This window comes from Anarrhichthys ocellatus, unplaced genomic scaffold (assembly GCF_004355925.1).
Source record: "Anarrhichthys ocellatus isolate YVR2014 unplaced genomic scaffold, GSC_Weel_1.0 scaffold9, whole genome shotgun sequence".
In the NCBI taxonomy this organism is placed as follows: Eukaryota; Metazoa; Chordata; class Actinopteri; order Perciformes; family Anarhichadidae; genus Anarrhichthys; species Anarrhichthys ocellatus.
Window position 1 is genome coordinate 1,291,609 of NW_022280039.1, and position 25,407 is coordinate 1,317,015.

General features: G+C 41.9%; 3 protein-coding genes across 10 annotated transcripts; 1 reads left to right on the top strand and 2 right to left on the bottom strand.

Moving 5' to 3' along the window:
• Window positions 1-1,499: 1,499 nt before the first annotated feature.
• On the bottom strand, window positions 1,500-5,424 carry wdr54 (WD repeat domain 54). 4 transcript variants are annotated; one of them, XM_031849261.1, is made up of 10 exons: window positions 5,132-5,423; window positions 4,784-5,026; window positions 4,231-4,293; window positions 3,949-4,015; window positions 3,424-3,498; window positions 3,213-3,340; window positions 2,981-3,081; window positions 2,537-2,699; window positions 2,229-2,303; window positions 1,500-2,086 (listed from the first exon to the last, which is right to left on the bottom strand). In XM_031849261.1, exons 2-10 carry the CDS (start codon window positions 5,006-5,008, stop codon window positions 1,955-1,957), a joined length of 1,029 nt encoding a protein of 342 aa, XP_031705121.1. In that variant the 5' UTR covers window positions 5,009-5,026; window positions 5,132-5,423; the 3' UTR covers window positions 1,500-1,954. The 4 variants fall into 4 exon arrangements, with proteins under 4 accessions (XP_031705121.1, XP_031705123.1, XP_031705120.1 ...); XM_031849263.1 differs by having other exon boundaries at window positions 2,501-2,699; window positions 3,424-3,480; window positions 4,784-5,424; XM_031849260.1 differs by having other exon boundaries at window positions 1,501-2,086; window positions 4,784-5,421.
• Window positions 4,732-24,211, top strand: nol6 (nucleolar protein 6 (RNA-associated)). Of its 5 annotated transcripts, none has more exons than XM_031849253.1 (29): window positions 4,732-4,913; window positions 6,465-6,714; window positions 6,878-7,084; window positions 7,179-9,416; window positions 9,772-9,981; window positions 10,131-10,247; window positions 10,370-10,549; window positions 10,692-10,860; window positions 11,031-11,165; window positions 11,312-11,475; window positions 11,590-11,710; window positions 11,865-11,923; window positions 12,039-12,140; window positions 12,245-12,360; window positions 12,690-12,867; window positions 13,128-13,250; window positions 13,681-13,829; window positions 16,893-16,968; window positions 17,315-17,455; window positions 17,625-17,742; window positions 18,023-18,177; window positions 18,370-18,533; window positions 18,776-18,928; window positions 19,033-19,130; window positions 19,294-19,418; window positions 22,417-22,506; window positions 22,623-22,823; window positions 23,645-23,746; window positions 23,892-24,211. In XM_031849253.1, the coding sequence occupies exons 4-29, from the start codon at window positions 9,378-9,380 to the stop codon at window positions 24,039-24,041; spliced, it is 3,435 nt and encodes a 1,144-aa protein (XP_031705113.1). In that variant the 5' UTR covers window positions 4,732-4,913; window positions 6,465-6,714; window positions 6,878-7,084; window positions 7,179-9,377; the 3' UTR covers window positions 24,042-24,211. The 5 variants fall into 5 exon arrangements, with proteins under 5 accessions (XP_031705113.1, XP_031705116.1, XP_031705118.1 ...); XM_031849256.1 differs by having other exon boundaries at window positions 4,733-4,913; window positions 7,179-8,627; XM_031849254.1 differs by lacking the exon at window positions 4,732-4,913 and adding an exon at window positions 5,462-5,480.
• LOC116384506 (zinc finger BED domain-containing protein 1-like) lies at window positions 14,443-17,090 on the bottom strand. Its single transcript, XM_031849259.1, has 2 exons — window positions 15,180-17,090; window positions 14,443-15,074 (listed from the first exon to the last, which is right to left on the bottom strand). Exons 1-2 carry the CDS (start codon window positions 16,677-16,679, stop codon window positions 14,526-14,528), a joined length of 2,049 nt encoding a protein of 682 aa, XP_031705119.1. The 5' UTR covers window positions 16,680-17,090; the 3' UTR covers window positions 14,443-14,525.
• Window positions 24,212-25,407: the final 1,196 nt, after the last annotated feature.

The following is a 25,407-nucleotide window of genomic DNA, read 5'->3' on the forward strand; positions in this document are numbered from 1 at the left end:
CACGTACACACATGCATACTTATACAGTCCAAATATTCATATCTGAGCAAAGTTCATACCCAACTTTGTGTGCTCAGCTGCGTGTAACACCTAAAGAGCCGACTATTGACAAGTATTGTAGCAGTACACAGCATGAGTGGCCCCGCGGCTGTGTACGGGACTAGAGCGTCGCACAGAACTATTGACTTAGTTAACAAGGAATAAATGACTGCTGTTGTTTTTCTGTGAAAAGTGATGTTGTATTCCCTTTCTCTACTCTCGGCCCTTTCTCTAAAAACCTCTTTTACTTTGCTCTGTACCTCTTCTGCTCTTCCAATCCTTTGCTTATTTCATGTATCACTTTTGACCAACCTTTCCCTCCCTCCTTACTGTTCCAGTTAGTTATGTAATCTCAGTGTCCCTGTCATTTGGGACCTCATATTGACAGTTTAGTCCTCCACTGACCCTCTCCAGCCAGTATAGTTAGTTATCTCCCTCCAGGCAGCTGGGAAGCATGCTACATGACATACTGACAATTATCGATTTCATGAAGACTTTGTGTGCATGTTTATCCTTCACAATTGACGAGGCCATCGGCATTAACATGGCTGTCAGGTGGTACCTACCAAATTTGAGTTGCATAACCTGCCTTGTGTGTGGGCTCAAAACAGTCTTGTCAGTTGATGTTATGTGACCAGTGTTGACTGCAAACCAGAAAAGACTAGAACTCGGGGATTTAATACACGCTTAGCCCTAAACTGACAAACAGCACACAATTCATGCTGACCTGATTCTTCTTATCTTGTCGTGATAAGGTGGGTCGGATTACAATACCTGGTTGCCCGATGTGAACATAAAAAATACTCACATGACCTGTGATAGACAAGACCAGATTTTACAGCTGAGTTGGCAAGATTTGTATCCTGTATAACAGGTATATTCAGCTTGTCTCAACAGACCAAGTTCTCTATTGTATGTTGTTCTGCACAGTAATTGTGAAAAAAAATAATGGTAGTGAGTAGTTTGCACTAGTTTTCAAGAAAGGCCATTCTAGTTCTTCAAGCTATTTTCCAGGAAATAAAAATACCTTTCGTTGAAATACCTGTTTACTAAGGCGTAACCAGAAAGCAAGGGTGACGAATACATCATAGACACAGTTTGAAAAAACACTCTTGCTATGAGGCAAATCCTGCTGACTCTGCTGCTATTATATCACACGTCACTTTACCTTGCCATCTTTGTCTCCATATGCTCTTGTATGTATATATATATAGCTCTTTTTTCCTTATCTATTCTATCATTTCAGTTTTAATAATGATATACCTCTTATCAAATACTGCTTTTACTTTCTCTAAAGGTCTATCTTATCTGAGAAAGTAGTCAATACAATGAACACAGCGTGTTTATGACCTCCCTCTGCAGTTTTGACATGAGTGGTCTGTGTCTTGTGTTCTGCACACAGTATCCAACCAAAATGTGGAGTTTCTCAAATAGTCTGTCTTTAGCCTTTATCCTTTTAGGCGACCCCACTCTGTCCTCTCATGAAATCTGTTAGCGCTGTCCTGTCACTGCCCTGCTCAAAGATAATTGATCCACAGCCCCATCTATTGGTGCATTTGTGAAGTGAAAAATGACGACCCAGACACAGCTGCTTTGTTGATAAACTTTACTGCTACAGCTGCTTGAAACAATAATTACGTCAGAAGGAAAAATAGAATAATTTATAACTTTTTAAAGCTACATTCTCATACATGTAAACATTTGTACATATATTTTTTTCCTTTTGAAATATGTTGTTATATGCTAATCTCCTTCAAACCGTGTAGATACAGAGATAGAGACAGAAAGGCTGTGAAAACAATGTCTCTCCTAAAAACGATTACATTAAATATCCCTTTCCTTTTGACCCTTCTCTCTGGATCATGATATCTTTCCAGAAACACAATATACCGAATTCACATTCTTATATGTAGTCCTATGACTGTGTGTAACGGATAATCTCACTCAGGTCATAGCCTGTCACTGCAAAGGCATAACCATCGCCGTCACAGAACTTGGCGCCACAGATTTGCGTGTCCGTCACACACTCATTGTACAAATGGGCAATCTAAAAGGAAATGAGGAAAACACACAGTCAGGGTCACAGTGAGAGTAAGTGTAAGTTAAACCTGGAGGAACCCACCATAAATTGTGCCTTTATTCTGAAATTATTAAGAAAATAAATGTAGTATTCTGTTAGATCCAGTTACCTCCACGCTGTGGCTCTCTGGGGTCATTGTCAGGTGCCACACCCTGACCAGAGAGTCCTCAGCAGCAGACAGCAGCTAAATCAAACGCAAAATCAATCATCAATGGTATGAGATATGCTCCAAAAAATGATTTGAAATACACTTGAACATACGTTAGAGCTAAATAAATAATAATAATAACTTATTATTGACTGTCTTTATCGAGAAAATCTATGAATCCCTTCTTCTGTGTCATCTGTGTTTGCCCCTTCAAATAATAAATGCCAACCCACTAGGCTTAAAAAATGAATGCGGTTTATACAACTCACCAGCCCAGAAAAAGGAGCAATGTCGAGTGAGTATATCCAGCGAGCGTGGGCGTTGACCTCAGCATGCAGGATTCCCGTCACTGCCTCATAGAGACGAATCTGGCCCGTGCCGTAACCTGCCACCACTGTACCTTTCCACAACTTCACAGATGAGCAGCTAATGCTGAGAGCAGTCAGGTAGATGGAGGATGATTGCCATCGGGGAATTAAGGGAAAAGATAATGGATATTAGATTAGAGCTAGATGGGGAAATAATGACATGAAAGACAGTGGAACGTTACATAATGTAGAGTAGATAAGTACAGCAACGCATGAAGAGTAAGAGGAGTTTAAGATTGGTGATGACAGCGTTTCAAAATAGGTCGCTCTGTAAGTACTTTATTTTAGCTAAATCTAACATCGTACATCAAAACTGACAACGCTATAATACAATCAACTTCTTACTCAAAGCCAGGGATATGGTTGAGTAACTTAAATTCCTCCCCAGACTGCCACACACACAGGTTGCCCCCATCATCTGCACTGACCAGATCAGCAATGCACACCTAAGGGGAGGGAGACAGCAACAGAGTGGATTATATGTACATACATATATATAGCTAACCCATATCAAAAAAGGTTGAAATAGACAGACAGCAGACAATGCACACACTGAATGAGCACACAAACGCCATACCTCGCCGCCACAGCATTCTGAGGCCATGTCAGTGATGGACTCCTTGTGCCCCTCCATGACATCCGACAAGGTAATATTACTGCCTTTACTGGGAACATCAAATACTAGAATTGCACCAGTTGAAAGGCCTAGAGAGAGAGAAAGCGACATGGACTGTGGAGTTTTGCCCTTTATTTTGAATATACGTAAATGTATTCCACTCACTACTTACCCACACATATATAACTCTCACACACTGCTGATATTCCTCGAGCAAACACGGCTTGAGCTGGGACACAAAGGAGTTCTGTGAGTGCAATAGATTTGGTATGAAACTCTTGAATAATACGTTTCTCTCGCACACAAATGCGTGATTGCTCAAATATGCATTTGAACATGTGCGTAAATGTGCAGGCAAAAAAAGCATTTTGTTCACGTGTACAATGTCTTCACACCCACTTGTGATTATGTAGGCATAATAATGTAGGTGTAGATGCCTGAAAATAATTGATTTCATTGTAATAATCAGGTCCTCCCACTGTTTTAGTCATGTTTGTGTTATGAGGATGGATCAACAACAACGACATGTTTCTGGGGACAAGAGAGTATACTTGTGTCATAATCTATTGTATCTTATCACAGTGTATCATATGTTATTGTATTGCTTTATGTAATGTATTGAATCTTTTCAAAGTTTTCATAGAAGTAATTGAGACAGGACACATTTGCAGCAAATCCATTTCATATGGAACTTTACCTGTAGTTGTTTCTGGAGTATCGAGGGCATGCCAGTACACCATGATGGAGCCATCAGATTCATACATCTAAAACAATGGATTTATATCATATCAAAGTAAAACATGCATTATTTATTTTGTTGAGGTTCACATTTAAAAAACACTCAATGACACAGTCCACAGATACAGGCTTGATACAACCACTTCCACTATAAGTATACAAGTTGCAGAAGTAGCAGTGCTTCCTGCAAATGTGGAGACTGCTGATGACTGCAGAGAAGAGCAGATAAACAAAATCTCACCTGGATGCCTTTCTGAGAGGTCACCACCAGCAGATCACGAGAGGGCAGCGCACAAAAAGCAGCCTGTTCCAAGAAAACACAGGATTTCTATATTTTTATGATGCAGAGAAATGCATATAGAGTAAAAGACAAAACACGATGTTGACATTATTCATTGTATATGTGCCAGCAACCTAAAGAAGAGGGATAACGTTTTCATACGCTTTCTTAACTCTTTGTGATATGGTACTTTTATTGTTTTAGCACTGTATTCTAACACATTGGATTATAATCAAACAGTGACTATGACTATGTGCTGACTTTTGCTTACTTCCAAGGAAGAGTGTCTGCATATGTCTTTGGGTGACAGAATGTAGCCACTGACTTCACATGAATTGTTTATCTCAATGTATAACTTTCTTATGGCACTATGTTTAAAAGGGTCATAATACACACTTTTTGATCTTGTTAGAGACTTGTGAAAGTTCCTCTAGGACCACACTGACATCCCGTCCCACCTGCTCTCGCTGTGCAAAATTAAGAACACACTGCACACGTTTCACTGTGGCCTGACCTGCGTGATGAGAGACGTGCTGGTGGCGACATTGGGCTCCTTGGACTGCAGCTGACGGTGGGAATAGTTGAGGCCGTCCCACGACGCGCTGACCATGTTGACCACGTTGGCATGGACCACCGTGAAGTAGGTGAGGCGCCGAGGGGCGATGCGTAGCACGCCGAGGTTGTTGTACAGCGCCGAGGCGCTGTTTTTGATCTGGATGCTCTTCTCTTTGTGATACATCGAGCTATCTTCTCTTAGCTGCACGGTTAGTTGAAATGACAATAGGGAATATGGTGTTGGTGTCACCACTCTCAACAGTCGGGTTAAATAAGATTAGCAATGTAGCTAATTAAAACCACGTACCGTAACAATTAGTGCAATGTTAGCAGCAAGCTAGCGCAACCTAGGTATGTTAGCGAGAAGCCAACTGCAATAACGTGGCGTTTGTGTGACAACGTGCACACGCTCCTGCTTCAGACTGCATAACAAGTGTCCCAGCAGCCATTGGCGCTGTCATAATCGACCATTGTATCTATACAGTTAACGGGAACGAAGCAGTGTTCTAGCTCTTGTTAGCAACGAGATTACCTCCGCGTCGTCCGCAGCCATAGAGACAACGCCACTTCTACGTAAGACGTCATACTTGCGTCCTCGGTTGCTGAGCAACCGTAGACTACACGGAAAAAAAGGGTACGAAGAAGAAGAGTGTTTGGTAAAATTTTAAACAGATTTGAGATTATATGACAGTGATGATTTGTAAGAAGTACGTTTTAAAACGGTGATGTTGTGGTCGAATGATATGTGTAGATGTTTTAACTATATTCATTTACCGTTAGCTTACCTCAATGTAAATGATACACATAGTTAACTATACCAGTAACAGTCAAGTGTATCTAACGTTACGTTAGCTAATAGACCCGACTGACGAAAATGACACTCGACTTTAAATAACCTAACGCTAACTAACATGATTCGTTTAAGTTGAATAGTAAAATAAATATAGGAAGGTATATTTCACAATAACAACATATACTTGCGATCATACACACTAAAAACGTACTAAGTAAAACAATTACTTATTCAACGTTACATAGATATGTTTGTCAGTTTGTTATTTTGGAAAGCTTGTGATCCTATGGTGACTGCCTGTTTTGATTGCTATTGATTAGACATCACTGCATAATGTTTTCTAGCAACCCAATAAAACATTAACTAAAGTCTAGTTAAACTAGCTAAGACATTCGTAAATTCTAATGGGGCATCTTGATTCAGTGAAATCACTTGTTTTAGACTAGCTAGTATAAAGAATATAGGAATTAAGGACTTTTCACGCATTTTACTGGTAGATTTAGTCTGTGCCTCTCAGATATTGTGCCTCATATATAATTTACTGTTTGTATTCTGAAAGGAATTACTGTTAGCACGAGGACTGTGTTTATATGCAAATTAAATTCCTGAAAGTATTAAGGGAATTATACTTTTATATCAAAGTACCCATGGAAAAATGCATACTGTCAAGTTTGATCACTACCACCAGAGTGTGCTAATGTTCACCACATTTCCGGCAACATGCAAACTGATAGGGACTGACGTTGTTTCATGTTAAATTGTTTAATGTTTCACACTTAATACATCAACGTCCTTGTCACCCATGTTTTGTTTTTTTCTAACATTTACTTTTTATATTTCAAACCAGCCTCTGAACCAAGATGCCACGTTCTGCAGTTAAGTTCCAAGCTGACAACCGAAGTCGTAGGTCTGTCCAAGTGAACACACCTCCAATACAAGACCTGGAAGTGGAGGATATTATCCCTGGTTGCTTAACTCAGGCCCAATGGACGGACACGTTGATCCGGGAGGATGCAGATGAGGCAGTGGGGGAGATCATGGAGGAACTGATGAGCAAGCTCATGGACGGTTGTTTCAAAGTGTACATTGAGAAACAGGTAAAACTGAAAAGATTATTGTTATTTCACTTCAATGTGAATATCATCTCACTGATTGACACGCATGGAGAGACCGATACAATGATTTATCTTGCGGTCATTCATTTCAACCACACATAATATATGTACAACATCCATGATGTTTCCTGTCTTTGCCCTCAAGATAGCACCTTTGTCCGCATCCTGGGCCAAGAGCTACCTCACACAGATTCTAGAGCGGAAAATCCTGTGCCTAGATGAAGGGGAAGGACCCGAGGAAGCATCTAAAACAGAAGACTCCGAGCCTATGCCACCAACTTCAGATGCCTGGGTTCAAGGATGTGTGCCTGTTGTAAATGCTACTCCTCGACCTCACCCCGCCTCACAACAGGTACTCTTAATTTGACTCTTCTGCAAGTCTCTTCAGATTTCAACCAAGAGGTTATCTGTATCTATATCTATATATCTATATTTGTTTCTAACAGGAAGATGACATTGGTCAGGTCCCAGTACAAACAGAGCCAAGAGTCAACCAGCAATGTAATACTATGGTCCAAGCAAAAGGCTCTCCAAAGCAATCTGAAAAGGAAACACGTCCCAGGAGGCCTGTCAGTTACGAGTGCTATGAAGTGCTTAGCCCTCGGCCTCCACCAAAAATTGATCGAAAGAAAAAGCAGTGGGTTAATTTACCACCAATTCCCAAGCCAGTTCCAAGCAAATTACTTCCGCTCCTATCGTGTTCAGCAGAGAAAAGGGATGTGGATGTAGAGGGAAAAAATGTTAGACATTCTGTTTATAACAACACAACTGGATCATTACATCAGCATAAGAGCTACCAACCGATACAAAAGCTTGATCCCTCCTGCCTGCCTCGACACTGCATCTTTCCTCCGTATGAGATTGTGGATAACAACGACACAAAACCTAAGTCCAAGAAACCAAGTGGATTATCCAAACCAGAACCAAGATATAACAAGCAGCAAACTGAGTGGACAGCAGCCTCACAGAAGCAACTAACCAGCTCCAAGGATCAGCCAACAAAGTTTCAGAGGGGAAATGCGGCAGATGTCTGGCTGAAGAAACTGTCCCCCTCTAGACATGACCGGATGGTGTCCTCTGGGCCTCTGAGGCTGGACACAATGGTTTTGGCCAAAGGTGTTTCTCTCTTGGATTCTCAGGCAGTTGAAATACACCCTCTCAAAAGCAACCCTCCTACCAAGTCTACCAAGCTGAGGCTGATACGAAGTGACGTTGCCGTGCCACTGCTTTCAGTTGATCAGGTTACCACAGGTCCACCGCCTCAAGTCACCCCTTTGTTTCAGACCAAGAACTCTGACAATGGATTATAAAATGTAGTGATAACACGACTGTCGCTGTATTTAGAGCAGAATTAGCCATAATAATAAGATAATTATAGAATATATGAAAAGCCTATAAGCTTCACAACATATTGCAAACATAGAGTTTGATATAGTTCCTCATATAAAAACTACAACACTGTGAAGCAAGGACATTTGATTATGGACTATTAAGACTAAATATTAATATTTTAAGTCTTTGTGCTTTTCATATTCAAAGCTCAACAATAACTGTGAGGCTAAATCGTGTTTTGGCCTAGGGGAAGCCAACCCAAGGGGGACAAATATAACCCCCTATCCCACCTGAGGAAACGCCTCTTTAACCTGCCTGTGACAGGAACCTTGGGAGAAGGATGACTTCTGAAGGCACAGCGCAACAAGAAAGGGACCTCCAATGTGCCATGGAAGCTAAAAGGCAACACAGAAAGGAGAGGACGACCATCGAAACTGCTCCTCCACCCACGAATACCACATAGGTCACGACTGCCCACATTTCAACAGAACCCTGTGGATCCAAGATTGGTTAAGACCCACAAATAATCCATCTCAGTAACAGGATGACAGTCATACTCGACTGTGAGTGATTGCCCACGATGATGATTTCACAAATACATTTTCTGTGCCTCCATATAGTAGATGTAGTCAGTTCATTACTGTAGGTATGCTTCAATGACAGGTGTTTCTATTATTTGGTCTACCCCATTTATATCAATGAGGGTAGGCTAAATAACGGAAATACCTCTGTGTATAATGCAGTAAAGTTCAACAACATCACTGACTACATCCTCCAATATGATTCTACATTTGAATCAACACTTCTAACAAAATCGTAACATTATAACTTTCATGAAGAGACAATTTATTGCAGGGCTACTGTATCAACAGACTATATGCACACTCACAGCAATACTAATCTGCAGCTCCTGCAAACAACTGGCAAAGATGTGTCGTGATTTGAATTAAAAATAGCAATACAAACTGAAAAATATGATGATGGATTTGTTTTATAGCGAGCATTCATAAATAAACGTGTTTTTTTTTTTTACTGCATGAGCATTTTTGTCCCAGTGGCTCTAGAGAGCACCAATCGCACGGGAGACTGCTCATGCAACCTATCTTGTTGAAGCCTGGTTGGGTAGGAGGGTCAAGAAGCGGCGAACCAATCACCATTCACCCGCGACGCTTCTACACCAATCAGGGCACTATTGCCTTTGGTAGCAAGTTTGTCTGACCCTTTGCACATGTGAGAGCGCAATGAAGAGAAAGCAGTGTTGATCAAAACTTTAAAAATATCGGAATTATCATCACATTGAACGCATATCAGACATGAAAAAGAAGCTGACAGTTGCTGAGGAGCCGGCAGAGGTAAGACTGGCGACATGTGTTATTATTTTAGCTGCTTGCTGACGAACTGCCGCTTAGTTAGCACACGGGACAGTCTACTCGATAGTAACACGGGTGTAGCTTGCATGCGTTACCAACTGCACGTTCCATTGGCAAGACTTTGCTTAATGTCTACTTAAGAGAAACTGAATGTACAGCATATACAGTCAGTAATACTTTTAATATATAATTGTTTGACAAATACCAGAATTAACCCTCTAGTAGCATTTTTAGTTGGCCCAGGGTTTATATCAAATGCTGATTATCTGATTCCTTACACTTAATAAAAGACACGTTAAAAGTTGACTCAACTGCTACAACATGTTTTATTTTACAGATGATTCCCTCTGAGGGTCAGGAGGAGGAGGATGACGAGGTTCCGGTTAAAGCCAAAAGGAGCAAACCTGGGGAGGCCGGAGGGGAGGAGGAGGTCTATCACCCGGTGAAGCTGTCCCGAAGTGATCTGTACAGACCTCCCACAGCAGAGGAGCTCAACCAGCTGAAAGAGGCGGAGAGCCTGTTTCACTGCAGCCTGCTCAAAATGCAGGTGAGACATCTTGACTTGCTGACATGAGGACAGACGGGGACATGAAAAGGAATGCTGGTTATGCCTTAAGTCCAGCTTGTTGTCCCATGTAAACAATAACACACTTTCACACATTCTAGTAAATGTCTATGATCTACCCCCAATAACAGATGGAAGAGCTGCTGAAGGAGGTCGCCCTGAGTGAGCGTAGGAAACAGCAAATCGATGCCTTCATTCAGACGGTCACCAAGCTGCTCCAGACCGTACCAGATTCACCAGAGGTTGAGGTATGTAGCACTTTATCTGTAAGAACAGTGTCATAATTAAGCATAGAACCTCAATTTCGTTCTTTCAGCTTTCCACAGATATAAACATGTAACCACATTTCTTTTTCTCTCTATGTGTTCAGGTGAGTGACCCGTCATGGCTGTCAAGTGCAGTCAAGGTCCCTTTCCTCCTGGTGCCCAAAACAACAAAAGGCAAGTTCCACATGGCACCCCCTGCCTCTGTTGATCTGATCGGCAGCTACCCCCTGGGCACCTGCACCAAACCACGCGTCACGGTGGACCTGGCTGTCACAATCCCCGCTGTAAGTCACCTGCCAACCTTTTATTCATTTCAATAAAACACTTGAAGCCTCGAGAGCAATGTGCTGAATGCAAGGTGACAATATATTCTCGAGATTGTAAGAGACTCCGGTGTCTTCTGTCCGCTCATCCGTGCGTTATTAGGATGTCCTCCACCCAAAGGACGTCTTGAACCAGAGGTATCCGAGGAAAAGGGCTCTGTACCTGGCCGGCCTGGCCCAGTACCTGGCGTCCTCCTCTGACATCGGAAGCATGCGTTACGCCTGCCTTCATGGCAATCGACTCCGACCCGTTCTGCTGCTTACCCCTCCAGGTATTTACCTTTTTTAATTAACATCGTATTTGTACACAAACTGCCAACCTTCAAGAGCATTGTATTTTGTTGTCGTTGCATGGATTTGACCAGCAATTCATTTTCTTTGCATGTGCTTGTTTAGCAGTATTTAGTTTTGGTTATGATTGTGATGTTGTCCCGTATCTCAGGTAAAGACTCTTCCAGCTTCACCCTACGTGTTCATGCCTGTCCGCCTCCTGGATTCTTCAAGCCCAGCCGTTTCCACCCACAGAGGAATAATATCCGGACCGAGTGGTACAGCGAACTGCAGCCCTCCCAGTGTGGTAAGAGTGTTATTTTATCCACCTAGCTCTTCAAATATTGTCCACCTTTAATCACTCGATCATAGGTATATTCAGGACCACATTTTCGGCGACGGCTCAATCAAAATATCAGACCAATTTCTATTGTTTGTTTTTTTTGTTTGCAGAGAGCAGCGGACCCCCCACTCCGCATTACAACAGCTCTGTTCTGGGGGATTTGCTGCCCAGGGCTCACCTCCAGTTTCTTTCCGCCGTCGGCTCCCAGTGCTCAGCTTTTGCTGATGGAGTGGCTTTGCTCAAAGTCTGGCTTCGCCAAAGAGAGCTTGACCAGGTAGGAGGCTTGAAAGGGTTCTTTTGCTTGCAGAGCTACGTTGTATTTATTTACTCGTCTTCTGACACTGTTTATCTCACCTCACCACTGTATTGCTCTCTCAATGTGTTATAGGGCACTGGTTGCTTTAATGGCTTCCTGGCTTCGATGATGTTGGCTTATCTGCTGACCACTCACAGAATCAGCAACTCTATGACAGCCTATCAGCTGCTTCGGAACAGCTTGAACTTCCTGGGTAAGAACATTTAAATCAGCTAAACCACAGTATTGTTTTTTTAAATAATGGTAATGTGTAGCACAATTTGATAAATGGAAGATGCCGTACAGAAATTTGTTTATCACTTTTTTGAATATGTTGCAACTTACCCACCTCTCATTCAAACCCTCAGCATCTGCAGACCTGACAGTGAATGGAATAAGCTTAGCCAGAGATCCTGACTCTACAGCTGTGAGTGGTCTATGTCTGTTCAAGTAGTTTATTCACCCTTTAGTTTACCTCCTAAATGAATCAATCAATTATTCAACAATCAATTATTGTTCCCTTTCTTTTCTTTTCCTTGCAGCCATCTCTTCCAGAGTTCCACGATGCTTTCCAGGTCGTGTTTGTTGACCCGTCAGGACATCTCAACATGTGTGCTGACATGACGGCTTGTACCTACAAACAGGTAAATACTGTAAAAGTGTTGTGCTGTGAGTTCAAACTAGATTATTTTGACACTGCTGAGATTAAGCAGCAGGTTTTTATCATTTTCATTGCATTGGTTCTCAGCTGCAGCATGAGGCGTCTGTATCGATGCAGTTCTGGGACAACCCTACGGTGGACGGCTTCCACAGCCTCCTCATGACACCCAAACCCATGATCAGGACAAGCGACCACGTGTTCCAGTAAGGCTCTGTTTATCAGCTAATGCAACAAAACAACATGTTATCCAGTCCCTGTGTTGTGTACTACATTAGCAGCTTAGTTTTACACCTCCTCTTCAACACACATCATTTTCCACTTAGCATGACACGTGTTCACGTCACCTTTACAGATTCCAGCTAAAGATAGTTTATACACCTTCTCAAATGTCGGGTAATAAATAGGGTACTAGAAAGAAAAAACATCCTACTGCTAGTGTAACATCACAGTAGTTATTTTTCCTTTCAGAACAGATCTCCTTCACTCTGTCTTTGACTTCCCATTCTCATCCTGCATTTCATCCTCCACTCAGGTTGTGTGAGCTGGTGAAGCTTCAGTCCAGCTGTAAGAAAATGAATCTCCTCAGTGAGCTGATGGACCACAGTGGAGATTACGTCCACACTGCACTCCCTTTTATTTTGTCCCTGCTTCAGCGTGGACTGGGCCAAAGGATCCACCTGCTCACCCACTCCCTCTCGCCTGACCCTGAGGTAGGAAAGACGTACACTCAGAGGTTACAGTCATCCACGTCTGGCTTGCTCCACTAGCAGAACGTAAACACTGACTTTTGAGTGCTTCATTTCATGATTCTGCTAAGCTACCGTTAACAAACCTGCCGTAATACTGCTACTATAACAGTATGTTTTTGACTCAAACCACTTTGAACGTGTCTTACAACACACGTACGTATGATTAACAATCTTAAGATCACTGTTTTCGTTGAACTCTCTTCATTTTTGTTTCATCACAGTGGTCTGTGGAGAGTGAAGCCCCAAAACACAAAGCTCAACCTCCTCTCTCCTTCGGTTTGCTCCTAAGTCCGGAGCTGGCGGCCTCTGTCCTGGAAAGAGGCCCCGCTGCAGACAGCCCCACGGTAACATCACCGCTCTCTCCTTCCTGTGCATGTGTGTCGGGTTTTATTTTTTATCGCGATTGAAGATACAAGGTCATTTTACCTAACTCGACATAATTAGTATATTAAAAGTTCTACAAAGGAACACATTTGTACTTACTACTTTCCATACAGTGTATTTGATTAGTGAAGACCTGAAATGTAAATATTCACATGCTTCATCTAATATGATTGTAAACATTTTTAAGAATGTAATACTATTATGCAGCATTTATGTAATTATTACACACTTATATTTTTGATATGGCAGGCATTTGCAGCTGTTCTTGTCACTTGCAAGAGAGACAAACCTGTCGCATGACTGTACAGAATTTGTTTTGTTGACTTTATCATTTATATGTTACCACGCTTGTGTCGGGATTCAATAATAACGGCGGTGTTCTTCTGCCAGGCGGCTGAGTTTCGTCAGCTGTGGGGTCCTCGCTCCGAGCTGCGTCGCTTCCAGGACGGCTCCATCACCGAGGCGGTGCTGTGGGACGGAGAGAGCATGTGCCAAAAGAGACTGGTCCCCAGACAGATCATAACACACCTGCTACAGCTGTATGTATTTTATCTCGGCATACTGAGACAGATTTCACATTAATATTGTTAACAATACAGTGTTGATTTGGTCACTGAGTGTCTAGCTGTATTAATACAAATATTTAGTATGCTGTCATGATAACAAATGAACAAACCAGAGATGTTTTATCCCTCCAGACATTTATCCTGATTTGTAGACTATTGTATAGATATCTAATCTAAGTATAGGTTAATAGCTGTGTTGAGGTAAAGGTTACACTGGTGCCTCCACTAGATGCTTGCGTATGCCGGATGTTTCATGTTGAATACCAAGGATTTATAGTGGCAATGTGTTTACTCGGATATTACTAACATCATTTTACGATTGGCTCACTGTCCACTGTTTTAATCCAGCCGTCAAGTCAAGTGAGGTGTTGAGGCAAAGCACTGTTTAAATGTTGGAAACTACATTAAGGTATAGTTAACGTTAAGCATTTGACTGCAGCTCAGCTTTCAAACTTTTTTGTTGACTGAAATTAAAAAGCATTATTCACATCAGCATATGCAACACAACAGTGGAAGAGTAGCTGCTATCTTCCCCATCCTCTGATCTTAACATCCAATCAAGATGTCTACTTAACGTGCACCTACCACCTCCTCCTCCTCCTCTGTAACCTTTTACTATTATTGGCATGGGAAGTTGGAGTAAACCTCCATCATGTGCTGTCATGGAAGTTATGCATTTCTGTTTACAAAGATCATCATGTCAACATGCTCTGGGCTCAATCTAGTACGCATTGTTGCAAATGATTGTCCGGCCTCTGACAATAGAGACGGCAGTGATACCCCAGGTACACACAAATAGTGCCTCGCCAGAGTGGCCAATTTGGGGAATCTCGGCCCATTCAACCTCCACCATTCAAGAGGGTTTATGTCCAGTGACGGAGCAATGTCTCTCAAGTAGTAATCTACCTGAGCTTCAGAGTCTGTGGCATAGGAGGAACTGTAGTTGTCTCCTAGGAGCAACATCATGGTGTTTTTGGTGTCACTTCTCAGTTGCGAGGGCATTGTCACCTGGCTAATTTCAGGTGTGACCAGGATCTCCTGCTGTTCCTCCTTTGGGCCCACAGTCGTAGTTATCACGTCTAATTTTGAAACCAGTTCGTGCAGTTTAACCTTTGCAGCCAGTCTCCCTGTTGGCGTCAGGAAACTGAGGTGTTTGTGACGAGGGTCCAGCATAGAGGCAATCAGAGCTGGTTTGGACGCTAGGTCGTTAGAGTCAACCTGCAAACAGTCAAATGAAAGTGATAGTTATGTTAAAAAAAAAAAAAGGATGTTTATATTATTCAGCATCAATCTGTTCAACCAAATTGATATGTTTATGCCTACCTCCATGTGATTTCTAAGTGAATCCTGAACCTTCAGCTTGAACTCAGAGACTTGTTCAACATCATTCTCTTTTGGCACAAGGTGCGTCTGAATGAGGCTGAATGTGATTGGGTAAATGTTTGAAATGGACACTTCTGTTTCTGCGGATATGATTGTTGTTGCCCATTTCAGCGTCGCCAGCACGGGCGTAAAATTCTCAATTATTTGCCAGCAATCATCTTCGATCTCGAGGGTTTGGGCTTCCTGTCTGTTAGTGATCGTGCGATCAGAGAGCACAGCTTTAATTGCCCACCGTTGCTCCAGTAGCCGTTCAAACATATCGCAGATGGTGTCCCATCTAGCTTTGCACGACTGGATAAGCTTGTGCTGTGGCAGGCACATCTGCACTTGCTTCAGCTCCAAGGCATCACTCGCCAGCAGACCTTGGTTGAAGTGCTTGACTAGTTTCCCCGCGGCAACGATGATGCGGACTAGATCCTCACTCAGCCCGTCACTGACTGCTAACTGCAGTGTAGTGGCAAAGCAAGTGGCATAGTCCCAGGTGACGCGGACAAACGCGCGGGGTGCAGAGACGCCCCGTGTGCTGTTATGAATACACGCAGTCACTTTCCCAGCAATACCCCAGGTCTGCACCGTGCTAAGGAGCCTCTCTGTGACACTGTCTGTAGTAGTGTGGCTGTCTGACGGCAGCTTGTGTGTCTGCAGCACAGCAGACCTTCCCTGCCAGTCCTCTGTTATGAACGAACAGAAGACTGTGATGTACCGCTGAAATGGGAGGGCCGTCCACAAATCGGCAGTGAGCGCCAATTTCTCCACTTTCCCCAGCTGCACTACAAGCTCCTCCACTTTCTCATGGAAGTGGCCTTCAATAAGGCGTGTGATATCAGCAGCAGATGGGATTTTATAATGATGCACAGTGTATGCAAGTAGCTCACGAAAACCATCCCCACTGACCACGTTGATGGGAAGCATGTCCTTCTCTATCATTCTGGAGATGAGTTCAGTCACCTCTGCATGTGTTGCCACTGACCCGCCGTCATTGGGCATAGTGTCGGGGTGCTTGTTTTTGATGTGGTACATCATGCTGGTGGTGCTGCTCCTGTATTTCAGTTTGGTGTCGCACATGGTGCAATGCACCTCCTCGTCCACTTTGATGAAAATGTCCCACACAGAGCTCCTCTTCAGGCGCTTCCTCTCCCCGTAGTCCCGCTCGGAGAGGTTGGTGGTCGTGTTCATGTTGGGTGACATGATGGCGACCTGCATGATGTCCGAATTAGCGGCGCTCTCTTCCTCGATGCACTGCACGGTGCAAATCACCGGCTTCTCGTCTTCGTCTGACGGCGCCGTGGACGGGTGGTGCCTGCTCATGTGGTTCATCATGGAGCTGGTGGCTCCACCGCAGTACTTCAATGTGGCGTCACATTTCATGCAGCGGACAAAGTTCCCCACTTGTTCAAAACAGTCCCACACAGAGCTCCGTCTCCTGCCCGTACGCTTCATTGTTTTTTTCGTGCAGTTGGTTAAAGTACGTAAAAAAACGTTAGCAAGCTAGCTAATGTTAGCGCCAACTGTCGTCGCAAAAAAAGCTCTTTCGGTTAATAAAAAGCCGATTTCACCTCGGTATATGCAATAACTGAAAATGAGGTGAGTGTAAGTGTGAACTTGTTGAAGCCTCGTTTTTATAAAGAAACTAATGTATTTATTATCCACCAGGCATGCAGATATCCCTGAATCCTGTATGCGGTATGTGGGGTCGATGGTGGATGACGTCATCAAAACGGGAAGTGAGGTAAATGCCAAATTGTTGCGATCAAATCTGGATTTATTCTTAATGTCAAATTCAAAATAAAGTCGATGGGATTAATTTAAAATAAATAACGTTTTTTATGTGTTATGTTGTGAATATTCTTTTGTGAAATATTATTTTATAATATGTTTTATTTTTTGTTCCTATTGGAATTTAATTAATGGCATTTTTCATTTATATTCTGTGCTTTATGGCCTGGAATGTTGTAATGTTTTTATTATTATTACTTGTTATTTAATCAAAATTGTTGCTGTTTAATAATTAAAAAAATACAGTCTATATTAATGTGTAACTACAGCGTATGTTTGATGTCTATTGTGCTCTTCAGGTGCCCAGTACTGGAGAGGAGGGGAGTTTACTGGTGGTTCAGTCCTATGATGACCTGAGTAGAAAACTGTGGAGGCTGGAAGGTCTGCCTCTCTCCATCACAGCAGTGCAAGGAGCCCACCCTGCACTTAGATACACACAGGTAAGGCCTCTTGTTCTTAACAGGTAACTGCTCTCATTATTGCACTGATTAGTAGCAGTGTTTGTAAAATATAACAACAATTGCATTATTTCAAACATCACTACACTGTGTTGTGTGCTTTGGTTGTTTTTCTTTATGGCAGTTCTAACATTTCATCTGTACCTTGCAGGTCTTTCCCCCTGTGCCACTGAAGGTGGACTATTCCTTCTTTGACAGAGAAAAGGCTTCCCGGTCATTGGTGCCACAGGAAGGCAAACCCTGCCCTGCTTATATCACCCCTATCACAGGTAACAGTGACACTAACCACCAGCAACTTGTTAAGAAGCGTTTTACACTTGTTTAATTTCTGCACTGTCCGCCATAGAAAATGTTTTATGAATTTACACTATTTCTGAACCACAACTTCCCTTGTTTTCTGCAATGTACCTGGTGATTTTACGATTGCTAAATGACTGAATTACAACCCATGTATTCAAAGCAGGAACACTACAGCCACCTAACCACAGAGATTAAACTAATCAAAACCATTTATTCAAACTCATATCACTGGTGACCCTGCTCTTGCAGTGATTTGTCACATGGAAGGGAGTGGAAAGTGGCCTCACGATCGATTTGCCATCCGCCACATCCGAACTGCCTTCCACATCCGCCTGGGAGACTTACTGAAGAAGCATCATAATTATACATGCAGGCCCTGCCCTACTCACCTAGATGTCTGGAAGGTATATTCTTGAGTTAGTTTACAAGTCGCACACTTGTTTGTGTTCTTGACTGTTTTTTTGTTGCTGTTGTGTTTTTTTTCTTTCTAAGTATCGTTATATGTTGAGGCAAATTGTTGGTCCAGTGTTTTTTTTAAAATCAGTTTTCAGTATTCTTTTTTACGCTGTTTTAATTCCATTTGTTTATGCATCCAGGATGGCTTGGTGTTCCGCATCCAGGTGGCCTACCATCGTGAGCCTCAGGTGCTGAGGGAGAGTGTGAATGCAGAGGGGCTGCTGGTTGTAAGGGACAACGAGGAGGCTCAGGCTCTAGAGATGGCCACCATGCATAAGCCTCTACTTACCAGCACATTGCATGGGTAAAATTACAGTAACACAAATATCTGTGGGTTTGTGTGGGAAAGCAGGGTTCCCTCTTTTCAACCCTATATGCTGCTGTTATAAAAGTTATAGACAGTCATTTTTGGTTATATGCTCCTACTTTCTCGAACCTTTGTCCTTCCTTTCTGTCACCATGTTTTTTTCTCTTTCCTGTTCATTATTTTGCTTGCCCTGCATTCACCATTTCCTCATCTCATACATGTCATCCTGTTGTTGATAGGCTCCAGCAGCAGCACCAATGTTTCGGGGGAGTGTGTCGCCTGGCCAAACGCTGGCTGGGGTCTCAGCTCTTCAGCGAAGACATCACAGAGGACACAGCAGACTTGCTGGTGGCGTCGCTTTTCCTGCAGCCTGCACCCTTTACTCCTCCGGGGTAACTACCGCCCATCTCATCAGACTCATTTGTGGATGGAATTGTTTGTATCGTCCCTTTTGTATGTTCAATAGGTCATGTGAATTCATTTCTGTCTTCCTCAGTTCTCCTCAGGTCGGCTTGCTTCGTTTCCTTCATCTGCTCTCCTCCTTTGACTGGAGGAACAACCCGCTGGTTGTCAACCTCAACAACCAGCTTGCAGGCAAGCACACTCTCACACTCCCCCTTTCCCTCTGTGTCACACAAACACCCCCCCCCCCCCCCACCCCACCCCACCCGACCTCATTTTATACACACATCCTGCTCGTATGCGTCACTGTTTCAACACCAAGTTTGATTGTTGTTCACCTCTCTGTCACGTGCAGCCACCGACTACACAGAGATCAAGAATGACTTCATGGCTTCCAGGGAGTCTCTGCCTGTCCTGTTTGTAGCTACGCCTAAAGACAAAAACCAATCCCTGTGGACCAAGCGAGCACCTAGTGTACAGGTCAACTGACACAAATACAAGTACACAACTCGCACAACTACACATTTAATAGAATAGCAATCAATGCTGAATTTGAAGATGATTGAATAGTACAATTGGCCAGTAACAAGAACACAGGACAAAATGGAATACTTACAACTAGATCACAAGCTTATAGGTTACTGTTATTTTGTTGATGATTTGTGAGAATCACAAACAGCGGTGTAGAAAAGAGTTGCATGTCCTCGGCAGAGAACAGTCACATAGTTTCCCAATTCTGGAGCCTTTCCTTAGTGCACACTGGTCTCCTGGATCACACTGAAAATATAGACCGCCAAATTAATACTAAAGTAAGGTATTGACTCAAGGAAAATATGTAAACATATTTCTCTAAAGAGATTCACTAGATTGATGTTATGAATTGAGAGGATTCCAAATAGAGTTGTTGCATTACGTACCACAGGCAGAAAGCCATGTTTTTTTCTTAGAGCTGGAAATTGATTGTTCTGAAGTCTTTCCAAAACTCCATGCAAATCATTGATCTGAAATGGAAAATTTAGAATATTAGAATACAGTCCGAATTTGAAATAATAAACAACATTCTGAAGAATTCCCACTAGCAGTACTTGTTTATTGGGAGACCATTAGGTGTAGCTCACCAGCTGCTTTTCATTGCTGTCCTCTGTCGTAGTGAAATAAGTTGAGTATGTAGTTTTGTATTCCTCTGTCTGGATGCGACCGTGGCTGTAAAAGAGTCCAGTGGCACACAGTAGTGTACAGAAAAGGTAAACGGGCCAGCTTCCCATGGTGCGTAGCTGACCCAGATAAGCTTCCTGTGCTGTCCCAGCTCACTCCCCCTACAAGCCCGACATTAACACTGAGCCTCTCCCAGCATCCTCCTTTATAACGGTGGCGGAGAACAGGAACTTTGTGCTCTGTGACGTCCCGACAGCGACGTCATCGTTGCCTAATCACAACGTTCAGGACGACTTTACCTTATCTGGTTGCTCGGATTGCATATATACGTCTCTTCTTGAATGCTCATACCCACCCTCACGGACTATCAAAACCTAAAAGTTGTTTCACAACAAAAAGCTGAGGTGAGTGGCTGATCCTGGCTCAGTGTGGTTGTCTCAATACCTCTGAATGACCACTAGGGAGCACATTGTGATTGAGTGAATTTCTTAACTCTCTAAACCAGGGGTATCAAACTCATCAGTTATATAAATGTAAAATTATATTTCAGCACATTTCTGTTATTATAACTTAAATCCTTTTAATTTAGGGTTAAGAAACCCACATTACTCTATCAAACTATTAAAGAAAATATCAAAGACAAGTTATTATAATAACTTTGTTCAATGCTTAAAATCCTTTCAAGGGTGCGTTTGCACAATCCCACGTGAAGTATTTCATGTGTTGTAAAAGCCACGTTTAAAGTAGTCTTCAATGTACTCGCAATCCATTTCCATTTCAAATGTACAGTAACCAGCCAAAGAGCTGCTTCTATGACTATTGTGTTTAATTATCTTGTAATTTTGACTTTCTATCTCATAATTTTGACTATGGGAATCTTTTTAATATCCAGTCTAACTTTAAAACTTTTTTATTTATTTTTTTTTTATTTTTTTTTTTTGCTGGCAGATTCGCGGGCCACATAAAATGACGTGGCGCTCCCGCGGGCCTTGAGTTTGACACCCCTGCTCTAAACACACACACACAATGTGTGTGTGTTTGGTTACCAGTATTCAGTTTAACCCAGAACACACATTCATTTACTTCTTTGATCCATAATTACTGACGCATGACCTCCTACTACCTGTGTGCATTGTTCCAGCTGTAAATGTAATTGACCCTGTTGCACTAATGCAAAAAACACCAGACGAGCTGAAACAAATACAGTATATATTATATATATATATATATATATATATATAAACTTAACACTGTTAAACTTTAGAATTTTTTTAAAATATAATATTAGAGCTTTAAATATAATATCATAGAGTGACATTCTCTGCAGTTGCACCACCTGCCTTACTGGTTGCGCCACCTGACATTTGCAACTGATTTCAAATTAAACAGGCATTTACTAGGACACTAGCATTAGCTTTTGTTCTTGCTAACTACTTCATACATATACATTTTAAATAGAATAAAGACATTTATGATAAAATAACATTTTTCTAGTTTTACATTGGTTGTACCACCCTGACATGGAAAGTGAACCACTCTACCTATAAGTTGAAAGCAGCTGTTTTTATCAATATTCAAAAGAGATATAAAAACATTTTCACTCTGATATAAAGGTCAGTCGAGGTCCTCTTCATGATGCAGTAACCTGTTTACTGTTTTCCACTTTAATTTTATAATAAAAGTCCCATCTTTACAGCTGTGCCACCCTGATATTTGAGAACATTCAAATTGATGGACAAAAGTTTTTAAATTATCGCAACAGCTTAAAACTATTGGTATTTGTAAAAATTTGGTTTATTTGAATCGTTACAACAATAAAAGCATGCCATAGTATTTTATTTTGAATTTATTATCATTTCAATACATTTTTTAATAGTTTTCTTAGACTGTTCATCTGCTAGGACAGGTGCACCGCCTGACATTTTCAGGGTTTGAGATGCCAAAACATAAAATAATATATATTATTTGATTGTACTGAAAATGTATCAAAACTGGATCGGTTTTATAGAATGAAATGATATATGTCACGAATTGATACAATTATTTTAAAAGGAAATGGTGGACTCGGACACAAAAATATGCATGTCATGGCACTGACCCATATATATATATATATATATATATATATATCGTTGATGTCTTTTTGTGTCTACAATTGTTGGTCATTTGAAATTTTAGTGCTAATTGATCAATTTGTACAACCACAATGGGGGTCTATATATTATATTATATGACATGTCTGAATATATTTTCAGATGAAACGCAATGTCCAAAGCTACCGTGTTTAACCATCAAATGTTCTATTCTGGTTGTGTGTCTTCAGATGCTGCAGCGTGTGGTGATGGTGGCTGCAGAGAGTCTGAAGTTACTGGAACAGCAGCTGATGGACAGAGAGCAGATACAAGATGTCAGGGTTAGTGAAAAGCACTTAAACTCTCGTTTGCTATTGTCTTCATAAATGGTCCACTATCTGAATGAATTGTGATTTAGTACTTCAGCCTTGTGACACGTTGTCTGTGTTTCGTGCAGGTGGTCATGCGTCCTCCTCTGGATGCCTACGATGTGTTGATTCACCTGAACCCAAAGCAGGTTCCCCTGCTCCCTCAGGCAGTGGACCCGCCCACTGTCACCTTCAGCAGGGGCCTCATGGGTGGCATTGTGGCCCAGTCTGGAGGGGCCCTGCCTGTCATCGACTACAACCCCGTGTCCCTCTACCTGGCAGAGCTCAGAGTGAGTGTGTCGAGCATAAACTTCAGGTTAAAAGGCAGGCGTGGTGTTAATAACGTCGTGTTGATACAGGATGTGAGGAAAGCTGTGCAGCAGGATTTGCGCATGCAAGTTGCAGCTTGGCTGCTCTGTTCCGAGGTATATTCTGTCTGATGTCCAGCAGCTCCTGAGAATACAACATTCAGGGAAGAAACATTTCCAGACTGTACTTGCATCGCCCACAAAGCAGGTTTTTCCTGGAATGAATTCAAGGGCATAGGTTTGAATATGCACAGTAGGGACACGTCCTCACCATGATTTTGGGAGGACGGAATGGTCCCTGCCAATATTTGAGTTACCTCGTTGACATAATCCAACGAGAGAAGAACAGCAGAACAAACATGATATGGTGACAAACTATTCATGTGCACAGTATGAGAAGATGTCATTGGAAACTACTGATGCTCTGTTGTGCCGTTCTTCAGTGTTATTTGATGTTTCCTTGAATATCTATAACTGATGATGATAATTTCCTCAGCTGCAGTGCGCTCCACAGCTGACCACAAGTATCTGTAGCATAAAGTCGGGTTTGAACTGCTGCTTTGGATGTCTATGATAAAGTAGATCTAGCCTGCCCTTTATCAGAGGCGGTGAAGTTAATATTTTATGTTGAAAATAACCGACACGATGGTGACATTTATGCCTGATCAAAAGTGTTTTTATAGGGTCAGTAGAATTTTTCTTGAACTTTTATGACTTTAATCCCCAAATATTCTGACTTGATTCTCGGCATAGAGAGAAAGTGAACAAAGTTTTGATCATCTACTAATCTAATTCATTTTCAGGATGCTTTCGGAGACCTAGCCCTCTTCTTCTGTGACCCCCATGGCGGAACAGTGATTGCAGTTTTATGGAAGCCAAAGGCCTTCATACCAATGCCCTTTAAGGTAAGGCCTAAGTTATGTCTTCTAATAAAACTCATGAATGTAGGTCAGAAGCCCTTTGGATTGCCAACAGCTTGCTTCGATGTATCATGTGTCTCCTTCACTTCCATCACTCTGACCTGATTTTTTCCGTTTCCCTTCATGGCAGACGTCACAAATGTCTGCTCGGAGAGTGGCGGTGACTGGGGAGGAAGCAAATACCATCCCCAATGTGGAAGCAATACTGGAGGACTTCCGGGTCATGGGGAAGGGCTTGATCAAGTCAGTGGAAGCCAGGACTGAAAAATGGTCATTTTAGACACACTGTTTTCACCAGGTGCATTCCAATGGAAAACAGAACAACGGAAAAACTAAATGGATTTTCAGATGAATTTTGTTAACAATATTATCAGTTAATAATGTGGTTAAAGATGAGCCATATGATTGTTTTGGCGAAGCTGCATCATGTCTAATAAATGGATATTTACTCTTTTGATTTGATTTTTTTTTTTGTATATGATTCCTTCTATCAGTGGATACAATTGAGAAAATTAAATATTTAGTAGATAATTATTATAATATTAGGGACTGGGACTTTTAATGTACATTTACAAATCAACATCTTTAAATTCAGAATTCAGTCTTGCTGTTACCGGAGAGCTGAACTGATTATTTAGAAAATTCATCACCAACAAATCTGATAATAGGTTAATAGTTTATTAACAAACTAAATTTCTCAAATGTGAAGATTGTTTTCTATGGTAGCAAACTGAATATGTTTAGACCTGGGCTGTTGGTTGGACAAGACAAGCAATTTGAAGGCTTCAGCTTAAGCTTCGGGAAATGGTAACCATTAGTTGCAGCTATATGTATCAGATTTGTTTAAATCCATTCATCTTGAAACGGGTGGTTAAAAACAAAGCAGGACACTGAAATGGCCGTCACTATCCTTTTATCATTGCTGTTGATGCAGAGATGCAATGAAAAGTGTCAACGGTTTCTCTGACACATTACTCAAACAAACACAGGGCTGCCAGTTGAACACAGTTGAGGTAGGTAATCATCAGAGACGTGCCAGACGGTTTGCTTCCAATGGATTTGTGGAAAGGGATTGTCTGGCTGCCTCTCATTTCTAGGAAAACTGAATTTAAGTTCTTAGTAATTGACGCAAAATAATAATCTCTAATCACGGAAACACTAGACCGGGCATCACAGCTTGCACTCATAGCCCCTTGAATACAGAAAAACACTAGACGAACAGCAAAGTATACTGTTGTGTCTGAAGTCTACTAAATATGAATTCACATAAACTGAACACCAAGAATCTGACAAACATGTTAAATGCTGCATCTCTCTTCTCTATGACTTGTTAGTTGCACATATCGGCATGATGGTGTCGCAATTATTTATAGTACCAGTTCATTTACTTTCACCCAAGCAATGCTGTCTCTTAAGAAATTTGGTATAAAATGTGATTTTGGTGTAAAAAACCAAAGATTGCTTCACAAGTCACAGCCAGTATCGCTCCACTGTCTCCAACATACAGCTCTGGGACCACACACTGATTTACCAGGAAACTGAATCACTTTTGAATCATCATTTGATCGACAGGGCTTTGAGTTCACCACCCACAGTTCATGTATGTACTTGTCATTTCTGTTCATTAAAAACGGGTGAATGTGAGC